The sequence below is a fragment of the Podarcis muralis genome, chromosome 9 (genome assembly GCF_964188315.1).
Source record: "Podarcis muralis chromosome 9, rPodMur119.hap1.1, whole genome shotgun sequence".
Lineage (NCBI taxonomy): Eukaryota > Metazoa > Chordata > Lepidosauria > Squamata > Lacertidae > Podarcis > Podarcis muralis.
Window position 1 is genome coordinate 77,847,282 of NC_135663.1, and position 16,174 is coordinate 77,863,455.

The following is a 16,174-nucleotide window of genomic DNA, read 5'->3' on the forward strand; positions in this document are numbered from 1 at the left end:
GTGCACCACAATTTATTTATTTCAGGAAGATTTAAGGTTCTCTTTAAGGGACAAACAAGCCAAACAGTAGGTGGAGGTCACAAAAGAAAAGGAAGAAAAGTTGAGACATGTAAATTATTCCCAAATTAACTTCTGTTTCAGCCATCAATTTAAAGGTGCTCAGATCCTCCACCCAAACACACAATTGTGGCATGTGTGTGAAGAGATTCTACATATATATATATACACTAAGATTTTGCATATGATGTAAGCCACCCAGAGTGGCTGGGGAAACCCAGCCAGATGGGCGAGGTAATAATAATAATAATAATAATAATTGCTTGGGCCAGGATCATCTCCACATGGAAGATTTCTATATGCGCATGTTGTAAAGCCACCTGACACATGGTCACACGGTGTGCGAGTGCGTCAGCAGTGGGGGGAATGCGGCCGCTTTGTACCGTACCCATCCCCTCTTTTATCACATGAAGGGTATTTTGCATGGGTGTCCCTCGTGTTAAAATAAAATAGGAAGTAATGAAGAATATGACACTTCGGACCTGTTTTGCCATGAGAAAACAACAGTTAATTTGTAGTAATATTTCTATGAACAGTATGGTGGGGGAAGGCAACTCTACATTCTCCTTCAAGGCTACTCTAGCAGGAAAGTGACTAAACTTTAAAAATAAATGCAACTCAAGTATTAGCCACCATGAAAGCATGAATCAGCAGTATGCTCAGCAAAATGAAAAAGAGCTATAACAATACCCATTTTCTGGGCGTGAGATATTTTTAATATATAAAGATATAACTGAGCAAATTATTTTCTCCAGTGGTAATTACTGAGGACACCAAATACTGCTCTGGATCCTTGAAGAATTCAGTTTCTATTTAACCTACAGCTGTCCACATGTACATGGCTAAAGTCAGCACACCACAATTGTCAGATTGCACAATTTTTGCCATCCTTCATACCCAATAAAAGCGACCTTACCACCTGATTGCAAAATATGTGTAAATAATATTTAATATAAAACAAAAATTGACATGCATAGGACAAAAAGCGCACAGACGCAAGACTTCAAACAACAATTCAGAACATAAAAGCAGAAGGCCTTGGAGTCAATGCTGTAGAAATGGCTGTTTTGACTTCATTTTTATATCGCTCCTTAAGTTCAAGCAAGCTATGGGGGTTTCTCCCAAAATTGTCTTTGTAGTTCCAGTAATAAAGCTGCTTCATGTTTCTAGAAAAATGCAGATCATCAATAATCAAGCGTGGCCCAGTTGATTAAATTTATGTAAGCTGCCACCCTAGCTGAGAAAATACCACACGGAAGATGCTACAGAAACAGGCTACATGCAACACACAACGGCAACGACATGCTTGGGAAGTTCACAACCTGATCACACAGTGACTGATAGGCATGTTGCTCAGTCGTGACCGACTGTTTTAAAACCATATTTCCTGTATTATGCTATGCAGCTCTACATTGTTATGGATATAAGCCCTGCTTGCCTGTAAAATATATTTGTTCACTATAAATATTTTAGCATCCACGACATTTACAGGAACAAGCTTTTTACATAACATTCCAGACAGAAAGTCAGAAGAGACTCAAAAGGCAGGGCTCACTTAAAAGAGATCTGGTGCAAGGTAAAGAATACATATTTCCAAAGATGTATGGAAGCTCAGCCTATCATATTAATTGATCTCTCAAGTTATCTCCTAGGCATGCAGTTCCAGCTGCTCACATTCCTCTCAACAAGCTAATCCAAGTGCTCCATTTACTTCAGATTTTTACAGGAACCTGGCAAATTTCCTTGCATTTTCGCAAGACCAGAGAGATTTGGCTTCTTCATCTGCTAAACATAAAAAATTTGCTTTCATTATATATAACTTACCCAAACAAGTGAATACAGGTTTTGATTATAATGCACTAGCATTCAAAAACAAAAAGATAAATTATGTCAGCATCTGCATTACCTTCAGTCACATAGTTGTGGTCTCGAAGAAAGCCATGGTTAATTTTCCGTGTGTCTGTGTCCTCGCCCATTTACAGCAGGATTACTCAGCATGCCTGTCCGCAGTGGACTGATAGAATCAGCAGAGGTCGTCACAAGAACACCATCCATGCTGCCACTGCCTAGCAGAGGCAAGAAACAGCCTGTGGTATGATGTACAGCATAATGAGAGCTTGTGATGCAGCAAAGATTTGCAGGTGAATGAAAGAAAGAGCAAGCACAAGATCGGCTCCAAAAATCAACAATGCAGAACTCAAAATGCCAGAAGGGGTCCCGATGCAAAGGAAAGAGGCCCTGCTGACATAGCTAAATTCTCTAGCCAGCTGCTCCTTAAATGAGCTCCTGTGCAGAGGCAGCTCCCAACGCTTGCCGCTGAGAAATCTTGCAGAATGTGAAGAAAGTGGCAGGCAGCTGACTGCAGCAAACGCTGCCTGGTACTAGCTCAGTGATTGTTGCTGCAGCTACTGCTGTCATTTGCCTATACTGCATCTGAGCAAGCCCCTCCCAGCCAGCCTCTCACTATCCAACCAGGAAAGATTTGCATGGAAGTAAAACTGAAAAATGAGAATGCAGGCAAGGATTCCAGCTTGTGTGCCTGGAAACCAGGCCTCAAAATTTAAGGGAAATAAAACAAAAATACTAAAACCAACCTGCTCTACATTATCCCATTCTAGGATACGATTAATTTGATCTTATTCATTATTTGTTATAGCTGCAGCAATTGCGCTCTCCTGTGCTCACTTCTTTCCTTCTGCATTATGTTGCAGTCTTGGAAGGTAGGAGGCCCTCCCTACTTGCATTGCCATGCTTCTTGGGAGAGAACCTTGACACTCTAGATGTTGTCGACTCCAGCTCCCATCAGCCCCAGCCAGCATAGCCAATGGTCAGGGATGGTGCAAGTCCATAAGTCCCTAGTTCATAGCATTTTCAACATCTCCAACACAGCAATGAAGATGAACCTCCAATGGAATCCAAGACAGAAAAGTTCAAATAAACAACTTCTGTATGGCCCAAGTCAGCAAAAATGGGTGGTTTTAGCAAAGGGTTGTTGGTTATAATACAGTGGTGCCTCGCAAGAAGAAATTAATCCGTTCCGCGAGTCTCTTCGTCTTGCAGTTTTTTCGTCTTGCGAAGCACGGCTATTAGTGGCTTAGCGGCTATTAACGGCTTAGCAGCTTTAAGAAAAAGGAAACAAACTCGCAAGAACTCGCAAGACGTTTCGTCTTGAGAAGCAAGCCCATAGGGAAATTCGTCTTGCGGAACGACTAAAAAAACGGAAAACTCTTTCATCTAGCGAGTTTTTCGTCTTGCGAGGCATTCGTCTTGCGGGGCACCACTGTACTCATTGTATATAGATGCATTCCACATTTTTGAAATTTAGTGTGTTTCATACAATCACACAACTCAAATATCCTGAATCAGCCATATTACAAACTGAGCAGGATTGTAGTTGCTGTGCATCCTGCCCCATTTATCCACCAGTTCTGTCTCGCACATCTTGCTCACCTGTAATGGGGCAAAATTAATCATTCTTTTCAACACACAAGCAGTGGAGGAAGTAGGTTGTCAGTTATCAATTCAAAGCATACCTGGAGTCCTTTCTGCAAGTGGAACAGCAAACAAAAGGGCCAGCAGAGGCAAGTATTCACAAACTCTTGCATCCCAGTTCAGTGGCAGCTTTAACATAGCTGGAGAAGTCATCAGGCTGGAGCCTGAAGGAGAAATACGGGGCAAAAGATGCAGTGGATGAAGCATCACTTGGTGCCTTTTGAAATATCACCTTTTGAAACATCGCCTTTTGAAATATCACCGTAACTTCCAAGTGAAAATCTGAATTTGAATTACACAAACGCTGTCAACTTTATCTGGGCAAGGAAGAGAGGTTCAACAGGTTTTAGTACTATGCGGTCTCAACTATGCTACCATCTATAAAATCAAGATGATTTGTCCAACCATTTAAAATTTGGACTGGATTATTTCCATGGCAAGTGCTAGAAGCTAGCTGTTAAAAAACAGTCACCTATACTTTATCCTTAAAATGCGCATTCAGTTGATCACAGCAGGTATTTTATGGCTGCGGTGGTCCTTCCCGCTTAGCAGTAGCCTCAGAACCACCCAAAAGAGCCCTGCTGGTCAGCTGCTTGAGGCTGCAATGCAAGCTGTGAAGCATGCCTTCTGAGCAGCCCACGCTGCTGCATGGTAGGCATGACTATGCACACTAACCAGAGCTTGGTCAACTTCAAAGCAAGGCTTCTGCCAGCAAGGGAATCCCAATACATTTTTGCGCTCAAAGCAAAACGTCCTGCTGCCACCCTCGTGATAGGAATGGGTGAGGCTCTGCAAAGGCTTCCCCTCAAGGAAAAGACCTTAGAAAGCCTCGCTGCAAGATTGGGGTGTGTGTGTCAAAATCCACAAGGGTGTCCAGAACCCGCCCCTCTGGCCAATACTCAGTGAGAGGGGGGCATTCCAGAGAGCTTTGGCACTGACCTCCCTCCACCTCTAGGGGCACAGGGACATCAGTGCCAAAACAGAGCTTCTTCCACAGCGGCAGAAGTGGTGGGGTGGGCAGGATGCTGCCTCTCGTGTTTCCGCTGCCTGATGCGGCTGCTGCATCCCACCTCAGCTGTGGGCCAGCTCTGTGTGCTGCCATGTGTCTTCATAGCCCACAGCTCCTCAGAATACCAGGGAATCAAATGTGCTCCACAACGCCAGAGCAGATACTCAGGGGTGATTATGCCAACCACCCATCTCAACTAGGGCTGGCCCAATATTTTTGGCACCTGAGGTGAACCACAAAATGGAACCGCACCACCAGGGAAGAAGGGGTGAGTGAAGATCTACTTCAGGAACAAGGGGTGGGGAGTGAAGATCTACTTCAGGAACAAGCGCGGGGGGGGGGGGGAGGATCTAATCAACCTTACCCAACAGTGGGAATCAAAGGCCTTCATGGGCATGGGTGCTTCTGTGAATCACGCTGGGCATGTGCAGAGCCCTGGAGATCCCAATATTTCCTCCCTAGGGGTGCAAGGAGACCATCAATGCCATTAGTGCCTCCTATTCACTGAGAGGCCACGGTGGAGGCGGCAAGCAGGGGGCTGCCAAGGAAGCAGAATGCCTGGCTTCCTGGCAGCATGTCGCAGTCATTGCTGCCACCACAGCAACAGAAGGCGGCAATGCATTGCTTGGAGACTGGATCTGCTTCCCTTGTGGCTCTTGCTGCCTGAGGCAATTGCCTCACCTTGTCTCATGGGTGAGTGGCTTGGCCCTGATTTCAACTCACCATTCCACAGTGAGACCAGGGCTTTGACAGGATGTTCAAGCTTTCTCAGCTGTAAAATCCCCCGGAGCATCCGGGAATTGATCAGGCTCCAGGGGCAGACCATTCAAACTGGTACACCACCCTTCTAATGTCAATTACCTCCACCAACCCAAACTTCACCAGATATTGGTCAGACTACGACCACCAGGCACAGTACCGTCGGACCACAACTTGCATCACTCAGGGGAGAGATTACATTGAAGGTATGATCTGCTTGGTGTGTCAGACCGATGAACATTTGAGACAGCCACATGGTTGTCATGGAAACCACAAAGTCCCAAGCTGGCCCAACAGCAGCCTCTATATGGATGCTAGACTCACTATGAACTATTGCCCTTAGGTCCGCCAGCATAACATTTTATAGCGAAGGAAATGTAACTCCTATTGGTGATGCTCCTGCCCTGGCTCTCCAGTATGGCCTGGTGCTGCACCAAGTAGCTCAGACCCACCCAGCTGACCCACTCAGGTCTCAGTGATACATGGCAAGTTGGCACCTTCATCCATGATCAAAGAATGGCTGAGCATGGTCTTATTTTGTACTGACCTGGCATTACATAGTACCACTGCCAGACCAGAGGACTTGGTGGATAAGTGCCCACTTGAGTTCTTATGTTATGAGGGAAAATAGTTTTCCTCTATCCGCTTTCTCAATGCCATGCATACTTTTATAGTGTACTATCAAGTCAGCTCTTACTCACCTTTTCTTTAAGCCAACCCTCAGCCCCCAATGTTGCAACTGCTCTTTTCTGGGGAGTTGCTCTATCCATTGATCATTTTGCTTGGCCTTTTCTGAAGCTTTTCTACCTCTGCAATATCCTTTTCGATGTGATCAGAACCTCACTACTTTATTTCATCTGTCCTGAAAATGCTGTGTGTGACAGCCCTGAAAAAAGGTGAATTCCATGTTAGGGAACTTTCGGAAAGGAACTGAAAATAAAAATACAAATATCATAATTCTGTTATACAAAACAGTGGTATGACTACATTTTTAAATAATCTGTAAACTTTTGGTAACTAAACCTATATAAAAATATTATTGAGCTGAAAATGTGCAGGGAAGAGGACCTTCATTATGAGGAAAGGTGAAAAGGGGATTTTTTTAGTTTAGAAAAAAGTAAGTAAAGGAGGAGGACATGATAGAGGTGTCTAAGATTATGCATGATTTGAAAAAAGTTTAAAGAGAAAAGTATTTCTCCCTCTCTCATGGCACTAGACCTCATGGACATTCAGTGAAGCTGAATGCTGGAAGATTCAGGACAGATAAAAGAAAATAATTATTCACAGTACTATTTTTCTAGGGAACAAGATGCTCGAATTCACCATAAATGCCTCCCTTGTTCTCTTAAAATGGCAATGGCACCCATCTGAGAGGTGCCGGAACTGAGTTCCTGTGAGTTCCCCTGGAATAAAAGCCCTGCTTCTTCACATAGCATGTAGTTAAACTATGGAACTTGCTTCGACAGAAGGCAGTGAGGGATGGCTTGTAAAAGAGGATTGGACAAATTGATGGAGGAGAGGGCTATTGATGGCTATTAACTATGTTGGCTCTGCTCTGCCCTCCCTCCACAATTGGAGGCAGCAATGCTTCGGCATACAAGTTGCTGGAAACCACAGGAGGGGAAAGCACTATTTGTGCTCAGGTGCTGCTTGCAGGTTTCCCACTGGGGGATCTGGTTGGCCCCTGTGAGAACAGGATGCTGGACTAGATGGCCTGTTCCAGAAGGCTCTTCTCATGTTCTTAAGGCAAACCATGAATTCCTTTTGCCATGTTTCCATCAAAAAGAATGTTCAGAACAATAAAGATCCATAAAAGTGTTTAAAGCCAAGAAATAAAATAAAAATGTATGAGATTATTTTTAAGGGGGGGGGGGAATCATATTTAACATAGCTCTTCGAAGGTGTTTCTACAGGTGGTAGATGACTGAAGCTGCGGCCGGTTTCCTATTAATTCAGTGCTGGTAAGCAGTTTTCCATTACGCGTATCCAGAATTTTGAGGGTCACTGCAAATGAGACAGCAGCGAGGGACCGATTTACATTTCGCCCCAGGGAAGCTTTCACACGTAGCAAAGCAAATGTTCAGGTTCCTGCGAGTTCTTTCTTCAGAGGCACCAAGACTGCGCTCTTTAAACCCCCCAGACTTGGACCCTCTTGAAAGGGGTTTCAGCATATGAACCTCCATCTATTTATGTCACTGGTAACGCAAAAGGGGGAAAAAAAAAACAATGCAGAGGAGGGAGATGGATTTACGACGTGAACGTGCAATTCAGCCAAGAAAGAAGAAGAAGAAGGTTTCACAGTTGCGTTTACAATTCGGGCTGAGGCAAGAGGCGCTTCAGGGCTCTCGCGCCTTCGGGGAGCCTGACTCCCAGCCCGGTATCGGGGCGCCATTGCGACGGGCGCCCGGAGCCCCTCGAGGCTTCTTCTTTCTGGCGAAGGTGTCCCGCGCCGCCTCCGCCTTCCCTCAGCCGCGCAGAGGAGGAGCCGGGGCCGCCGGGCGCTGCGAGGGAGGCGCGCGAGGAGGAGCCGGGCGGGCAGGCGGAGGCGGCGGCGGCGAGGATGGCGGCTCCGGGGGGCTCCCGGCGCCGCGGCGGGAAGAAGCGCCCCTGACGGGACTCGCGCTGTGCGCGCAGGTAAGGAAGGCGGCCAGCGGCCTTTGCGCTCAGCTTCCGCGCTGCTCAGCGGCGGCGGCGGGGCTGGCTGCGCCCGCAGCAGGTGCTCAGGCCGCCTCTCCCTCGGCGGCGTTTCCCAGGTGCGAGCCCGGAAAGCGGCAGGCCGCGTGTGGAAGCGAGCGCGGGACGGGCGCCGGGCTCCCCTTCCCTCCGGGCGGGCGGGCCTGGTGGACGCGGCGCCCTTGAGCTGCGCGCCATGGCCGCTTGAAGGCGTCTCCTCACACTTGGGAAACGGCTCCTCCTCGGTCTCTCTCGGCTCGGGGAAGTTTCTTCCGCTTGGGCGAGCTGATAAGGCGAGCTCCTCCGCCAGAAGGAAGGCCGAGGGACCGACTGCAGCGGGGAGATCTCCCGAGGCTAGGGCGGGTCTCCGCCGCGCACACACCTCCTCAAACAGCAGGAGGTAGAAGAAAACCAAGGCGAAAATCAAAGGCCCTCCAACTGCGGTAGATAAATTTTATGAAATAAATATAAAATAAATTATATTGATAGCTCAACTTTTGTGACTTTTAAAAATATATATATATTCCAGAAGAAGCACTCATCATCTTCAGTTTGGAGAAATGTGGTTTGATCTTTTTTTTGGCATCTGTATATAAGCTTGACATTTAAGTGACTGCTGTGTTCTTGACATGGGACAGTATTTGAAGGCTGTCTCTGGTACAAAAGAAAGTGGGTCTCCAGTAGGGAGTACCTTAACATCTGGACTGGATTCCTGACAACTTCAGCATCCTCCTCATGACTAGAAACCTGCTTAGAGAACTGTCCTCTTGCTTATGACTTTGCTGTTGAGCATTGGGTTCTTCCTTTCCTGAGACTTCGGGTGATAGCAAGGAGAAGCCTCCTCTTGCTTGGGCTTACAAATCAAAGAACAGGAAATATTTCCATTGGTAAGTAGCCTTGCTCTGAAAGCTGAGAATTAGCAATCTTGTCACCAGTAACCTGAAAACCAAGCAAAGTCTGCATTGGTTCTCCCCATGGCTTCTAATAGTTGTGGTTGCTTCTCTTGGTTTTGCCTGGAGAGGCAGGCAAGGTCTTGGAGACATCTGAGGTATGGCCCTTGTTGGCTGGTGGCACCTGGAAAGCTGGCCCAGCCTGGTCAATAGGATAGCAATGCTGCTTTTTAGCGTTGGATATGTGGCTGCTGTTTTGTTGTTCAATCTCTTCTTGGTGAAGAAGAGCATTCAACCAAGATGACTTGAGCAAATATTGGCTAGTCTAAAATTTGCCATTTGGGCATAAGGTGCTTGTGAGGGTAGTTGGTAGGCAATTTAGAGTATAGTTTTGAAGAAAGCTGCCTTTCTCAAACATGGATTTGTCAAGCCATTACAATCTGACTATTGCAACTTATATAGCCTAAAATATGAAAAAGAATTTGTTATTTACAGCTCTCAAATTCTGTACATAGAATAGCAAATCTCAGGAATGTCTATGAAGTCCCTGTCAGAATCGTATCCCTAGATACCTTTTTAAAAGCAGAAATTAGGTCTCCCAGCCTGTCTGCAGGCCATACCCCATTCTGGCTCTCTGACTTGCCACCGGCCTCTGTTCCATCCCCTCCATTGACGGTCTTGACTGGTGAGCTTTTGGCAGCTGAGAAGTAGGGCCAGTGGAGCTGTGTAGTGCCTAGAGCTTGGTTGGAAACAGGGAGTAAATGCAATGTGATAGTGCTCTCCTCTTCCTGCATCTCCAGTTTGCTGCATTTCCTTTGGTTGTGCTGAGAAAGGGGCTTTTCCTCAAGCACACAGTGAAGAAGCAAAGAAAGGAAGTCCCTTTTGTAGTGTGAAGTCTGTATGTTTTGGCTCTGACATTGCTGGTATGCAACCCCTCATCCAGTACAGCCATATGTATTATTAGTATTAGTATTGATATTATTATTTATACCCCACCCATCTGGCTGGATTTCCCCAGCCACTCTGGGCGGCTTCCAGCAAAATATAAAAAATAAAATAAAATTTCAAACATTAAAAACTTCCTGTGACTTCATTACTTGATAAAAGATGACTTGAGTAGCCTGGGGTCTAAGTAGCTAGGGGTCCTAATCAGGTGTGCCCCTTGTCATTCCTGCTTCCTGATATAGTTATAGAGCCACTCAGTAGTATTAGATTATGCTACATCTAAATAGTGAGAGATGCATAATGAACTTACTTAGGACAGTCTCTTCCACTAACAGATCAGCGTGAGGCAATCCTGAACAAGATATACTTGCTGAGTGAATGTGTTTGCATTGCTTTTCCAACAGTAGCAAATGAATAAATAAATGCAGAGGAGCTTTAAGACTCCAACCCATCATGCAAAAGGTTTTGCTTCCGGCGTGTCTTTGTGGTTGAAAGCAGAATGTACTTGCACAGTCTATAAACATGGATGCAGGATAGTGTGAAATGGGAATAAGCTAGCATATTCTGATGGAAGGCTGCTGTTTGGATAACTGTTGCCTGTTGCCATATCTGTTTTGAAAAAATGAGGTGTGTATGACTACAGGCATAACAGGATTGTGCTTCATTGAAGTGGGAACTGGCATGAGCGAGGTGAGGGGGGAAACCAGTATTTTCCTAGAGGTGAAGAAAAATGTAATTTGGGCAGAAATAGTTTGGAGGTAAGAGTTTAGAAGAAGGAATCTGGTGAGAACTGAATCCTGCCAGAAAATTAATTTTCAAGGAATCTAGGGGAGGTGAATATGTAAAAAGAAAATATTTTTATTACAGGAAATTGTAATTGGGCTTTTATGTATAAGATCTTTGCTGAATCAGTTCAAAATTCATTTGAGTCATCAATACGGATGCTGGAGAATTCCGCTCTAAGTAGAGGCAGATACAGAAATTCCCTGTTTGCATGTTTGGTCAATGCTCAGGAATGTACTTCCTTGAAGTGAATGGAATCCACATTCATTCATCCACACTGTTTTAAGTGAAGATTTTATGTAATTAATATTGTAATTTTTGGCTTGTTGCTTTACTTGATGTTTCCTAACACTATTACTGTATCATGAAGCACAATAGAAGTTTAGAACCATGAGGGGATATGGCTAGACATTAGCTGCTTCGTTTACTTTAAAATAGAATGCACATGGAGGTAAATAACACAAGGTATTTGTTTTTGGCTGACAGAAGGGTTTCCAAAATGTGAGAAGGTCAATGATGTGTACAGGTGCCTCTCTGCTTTTCTTATTACATGGAGAAGAATAATCTCTCAATATCTGTGGATTTTATTTGCGATCCTCCATTAAAGTCCTAGCCTCTTTGTCGGCGTGGGAAGAACCATCCTGATTTGACTACCCATATTTGACCACCGTATACTTTTTTAAAAAGTATAATTAAATCTAAAATTTCCTCCCCCTTCCTTGCAGTTTTCTTGACATAACTAAACTTGACCAACCCTGATGCCCAAATGAGGGAAGTGAGCTAGGATGACAAATTTATGACAACTGTGAAATCAAGATATCCCCACTTACCTGGGAGTAGATTAGCTTTACAGTCATAAATGGCTTTGTGGTGAGCAATTAACCACTTCATTAACTGTGTCTTTAAGGTGTCAGAAGGCTCTTTGCTGTTTTTCCTAAAAAGAGTAACAGGGCTACTTTCTGAAAATTTATTAGCTTTGGAAGGGAGCATGCAGGGAAATAAATTCATTTGTAAATATTTAATTAATATGAGATATGCATGTCTATTATGTGCTATGTAAAAAAAACCCCATATGTGTAAAATATAACACATATACTGCAATTCAAACTGCATATATTTTTGCACCAGTGGATGACAACAGAACACAGACTTGCACAAAATACATAAAGCAATTGCAGTGAAATTCAAATACCACATGAAAAAGTAAATGATAATCAGAAGGGTTGAGGCATGTTAATACATCGCTCTTCATCAAGCAGCCTTTTCCAGCTGTAGCTTGCCCGGTGTTTCTACAAGCTCACAAGGAGGATGTGAAGCTAATGACGATATTTCCCTTTTTGTCCTTAGTTTCTGGTATTCAGAGGTATTATGCCTCTGAAAGCAGTAAATTCATTTAGTGTACATGGGTAGTAGCTGTTCATTGATACTCTGTGAATTTGTCTGATCCTCTTTAAAGCCATTAATATAGTGGTCATTGCCACAGCTTGTGAATTCACTTCTATAAGATGTGAGGAGAAATAACATGTTCAGTGTTTTACAAAGTTACATTCATTCCCCTTCCTCTTGCTTCCAGAACCATGGAAAGCCGGGTTGGGGGTGCTGAAGGAAAGAGAAGAAATTCAGAGCACAGCATTCTGTGGTGGTGTAGCAAATAAAAGATAAAGGCATTTGGTGTTTGGTGCCCAGGCCTTAGCTCTGCTTTATACTAACTTAGACAAGTTGCCCGTCTCCATCTTAGTCCAGCATTTTAGCAGCAGTCAGTTAAATGTCTCTTACAAGCAGAGCATGAGAGCAACTGCAGTCTCCTGACTCCTAAGAGGAACTTTGTGTGGGTGAGACTGAGGGGTTGAATAGCTTGGCAGGATAAGTGTGATTTGGACAAGCCCCATATTTTGGAAGCACCAGCTGCCACTGCATTAAGCGCTGTAGATTGGAATCAGTGTTCCAGCTTTTACAAAATACAGCCCCAGATTATAGATGGATAGCTGGAGGAGACTCTTGAGAGTCCCATGGACTGCAAGAAGATCAAACCTCTCCATTCTGAAGGAAATCAGCCCTGAGTGCTCCCTGGAAGGACAGATCCTGAAGCTGAGGCTCCAATACTTTAGCCACCTCATGAGAAGAGAAGACTCCCTGGAAAAGACCCTGTTGGGAAAGATGGAGGGCACAAGGAGAAGGGGACAACAGAGGACAAGATGTTTGGATAGTGTTCTCGAAGCTACCAGCATGAGTTTGACCAAACTGCGGGAGGCAGTGGAAGACAGGAGTGCCTGGCGTGCTCTGGTCCATGGGGTCACGAAGAGTCGGACACGACTAAACAACAAAGGTGATATCCATAAAGTTGGGCAAAGGGTGGCATGAAAAGAACACTCTTATTTCTCTGTTTGGTGTCTGTTGTTAAGCCACCATTTTGGTCTTAAACTGGAGTGCCATAGCATTACCATTGTATAAACTTTCCATGTGGATTTGGAGAAAGGGGTTGTTGTGCCCACAAGTGGGGTAAACTAGTGAATCTTTATATGGTACTGATCCTTGAGACTATAATAAATAATACATGAGACACTACTTATGAATTGATTTTTTAAATAGTTTTTTAATTTCAAATACTGAGCAACACTGGGCCAACTTTTTGGCAGAAATGTTCCTGGAGATAATACAGCCTTTTGATAAGGGTTTCTGCTCTATTCATGGAGGTTTTACTTGAGGGCTTTAATTGCTAGTTGTTGGGCGAATAGTCCCTTTGTTAGATCATTACGAGAAAGCTAGAGCTTGCAGATTAAATTGTGGATGTATTCTGACTGTGGCAGATGTTGAAAGAGCAAGAAGAACTGGGTGGGGAGGGGCTGGCTCATGTATAACAGCACCAAGAAATTATTATATACTTTCACTGAGTAGCAGACATCAATGAAAAACATCTTTTTCATAGGACACCATGTTAAATATAATATACAGACAAAGAAACAAGTGAGCAAAGCTTGTAGGTAGAGTGTCTGGAGGCCTAAAGCATAGAATGAGACTTGGTGTGTGAGAGATGCTCATAAGAAGCCTGATTTTTTTACTGTGTTCAACGCAAGAGAAGGAACAAGGAAATAGTAGCTTTGCTGGAGAAATGCGATACAAGGTGTGTTTTCCGCCCTGGGCTCCTTTGGGAGGAAGGGTGGGGTAGAAATGTAATGAATAAACTAACGAATAATAACTTCTACTTTGCCTCAGTTTTCTCCCACGAGCTTAACCCGGCAAAAATATAGCAAATTGACAAGGGAGAATGCTGCAGTCCAGGTTGGGTAAAGCAGTATGGGAGCAGCTAGCAGCCTCTCTAAATGAATCCAGGGCTTGACAATTACTCAAGGAACTAAAGCTGTAATCTCAGAGCCTCTGTCCATTCAATTTTTCAGAATTGTTAGAGAACAAGAGAATTAGAGGCAAGCAAATCCCTCCCTCTACAAAAAGAGGGAAAGAGGACCCAGTCAACTGCTGTGTCAATAGCATAATGTCAATAATGTCAATAGTTGGAAATGTTCTTGCTAATCTGATAACCCTGGTAGTCTTTACTTGGACTTTGTCATTTTAAGGCATTGTGCAACTGTACTCATTTTATTTCCTGTTTTATGGTTTTGTTTTTCACCTTTTAATTTTAATCTGCTGTTATAATTCTTCTCTCTGTTTTATGTACATCATAAAATGAAGTTTTAAAAACTTTGAAAAAAGAAAGCTGGACTCAGAAAAGTACATGCATTACAAAGAGCTGGTTAGGGTTTCTCAACAATAATTTATGCCTGAGTAACTGTATCTTCTTTTTAAATATAGTTACTAGCCCAGGTAGCCAAGGAGAATGCTGTAGATATGGTATACCTTGTGAAAAGTCTTCTTCCCCACCCATACTATTGATAAGCTGGCAAAATGTGGGCAAGATTGTGCTATCGTTAAGTAAATTTGCAGCTGTTTGGTAAGCTATGGTAAGCTGTTTGGTAAGAGTGCCCATCTGTGGTGAGAATTGACAAGTTGGGTGCCATAGTCTTGGGCTCAGTGGCTTTCAACATAGTTAATAAATGACATGGATGAAGGAGTAGAGGGGATCCTTATCAAATTTGCAAGTGACATCAAACTGGTAGAGCTACCTAACAACCTGAAAGACAGAAACAAGATTTCAGAATTATCATGATGGGATGGAGAACTGTGCCAAAAGTAAAAATTGGTCTAAAAGATTATATAAAGTTCTGCATTTGGTTAGGCAGAATCAGGTGGAAAAATGTTGAATGGAATATACTGGGCTTTATTTACAACAGTGCATGTGGGAAGAGGTTTTAGTAGACCACAAGTTAAATGTGAGTCACCAGGGCAATATGATAGCTAAGAAAGTTAATGTAAGTCTATGCTTCATCAACAGAATTATAGCCATCAGAGCTTTAGAAGTAATGACACCCTTTTATTCTGCTTTGGTCAGATCTCACCTGGAATTCTGTGCCCAAACTGGATACCATAGTTTAAGACGGATACCAGTGCGGGGGCACTGGAAAGTGTCTGGAGGAGTGTGACAAGGTTGCTGAAGGCCCTGGAAAGATTAAAGGAGTTGTATACATTTGGCCTAAAAAAGAAATGAAGAGGCAATTTGATAGCTATCTTTCAACATTTGAAGGTGTTATGAGTTTAGATGTGTGTGTGTGTCATTGTGTTAAACTGGGTGCCAGCCCCCTCTAATCCCTGGATCCAGAAATGTTAAAATCTATTCAAGCCAAGCTTGCTTCCTGGCAAATGATCGCCTGGCCCTTAAGGGAGCAAACGATTAAGGGGCTCTGTGCAAGACAGCAAATAGGTGGGGGGGGGGGCCCTCCCACAACAGACAAAGCTGAATTTGACATGGAGTTTTGGGGCTGTGATGTGAACTTAGAAATAAAGCAGCAAGCAGAAGAGAGAGTCAGAGAGCAGCGTTTGATGTCTGTTTGAATCCAAGGCTGTGGCGATAGGAGTTAATGCTGCGAGCCCCTCCACTGTAGGCTCAGGTTGTATATGTGTAAATAAACCATATATCATAAAGGCACCACAGTCTCCTCTGTGCCTCATTTCAAAGGGACTGGTTCAAATGTCAGGAGAACAAATTTCGATTAAATACTAGAAAAATCTTCATGTGTGTATGAGCAGTTTGACAGTGAGACAGAGTGCCCTAGAAAGTTGTGAACTTTTTGTTTGTCAGGTGGTCATGCAGCCTGTAGTTAAAAACCTTTGAGGTGGATGCAGTACCAGAAAATTACTTGCACTGACTAGATTGGCCTTGAAGCCCCTTCCAAGCTTGTGATTCTATAGCCTAGGATAGCTTCCCTCAACCTGGTGCCCAGCAGAGATGTTTTGAATATCAGCTCCCGTTAGCCCCCCAATTGGCCAGGTAGGGTGAGAGTTGTTTAGGCTCATCTTCAGCTAGGGAATGAGGGATATTTTCTTTATAATAACCTGCACTGATTTTCTGCAAATCAAGTCTCTTTGCTCTTTCTTGTAGAGAAAATGTTTTGTCCACATAAATGATTTAAGATCCAGTTTTAGCACTTCTCAGTATTTTCAGAATCAGTAACAA

The 16,174-nt window shown here is 43.9% G+C and overlaps 2 protein-coding genes across 5 annotated transcripts in view; one reads left to right on the forward strand and one right to left on the reverse strand.

Annotated features, from left to right (window-relative positions):
• The window catches only part of PPP2R2C (protein phosphatase 2 regulatory subunit Bgamma), a 47,250-nt gene extending 38,888 nt beyond the window's left edge, over positions 1-8,362 (reverse strand). The window contains exons 1-4 of one of the 3 annotated variants that reach the window (XM_077934497.1): positions 8,213-8,362; positions 6,019-6,203; positions 3,591-3,713; positions 1,964-2,123 (exon numbers count right to left, since the gene is read on the reverse strand). In XM_077934497.1, coding sequence (XP_077790623.1) covers positions 1,964-2,033 — 70 coding nt within the window. In that variant the 5' untranslated portion in view covers positions 2,034-2,123; positions 3,591-3,713; positions 6,019-6,203; positions 8,213-8,362. Of the gene's footprint in view, positions 1-1,963; positions 2,500-3,590; positions 3,714-6,018; positions 6,204-8,212 lie in introns of those variants that run through there. The other 2 variants (XM_077934496.1, XM_077934498.1) reach the window with 2 other exon arrangements.
• The window catches only part of SH3BP2 (SH3 domain binding protein 2), a 29,805-nt gene continuing 21,264 nt past the window's right edge, over positions 7,634-16,174 (forward strand). The window contains exon 1 of one of the 2 annotated variants that reach the window (XM_028745243.2): positions 7,634-7,951. The gene's annotated coding sequence lies outside the window, so the exon portion shown is untranslated. Of the gene's footprint in view, positions 7,952-8,667; positions 8,878-16,174 lie in introns of those variants that run through there. The other variant, XM_077934492.1, reaches the window with a different exon arrangement.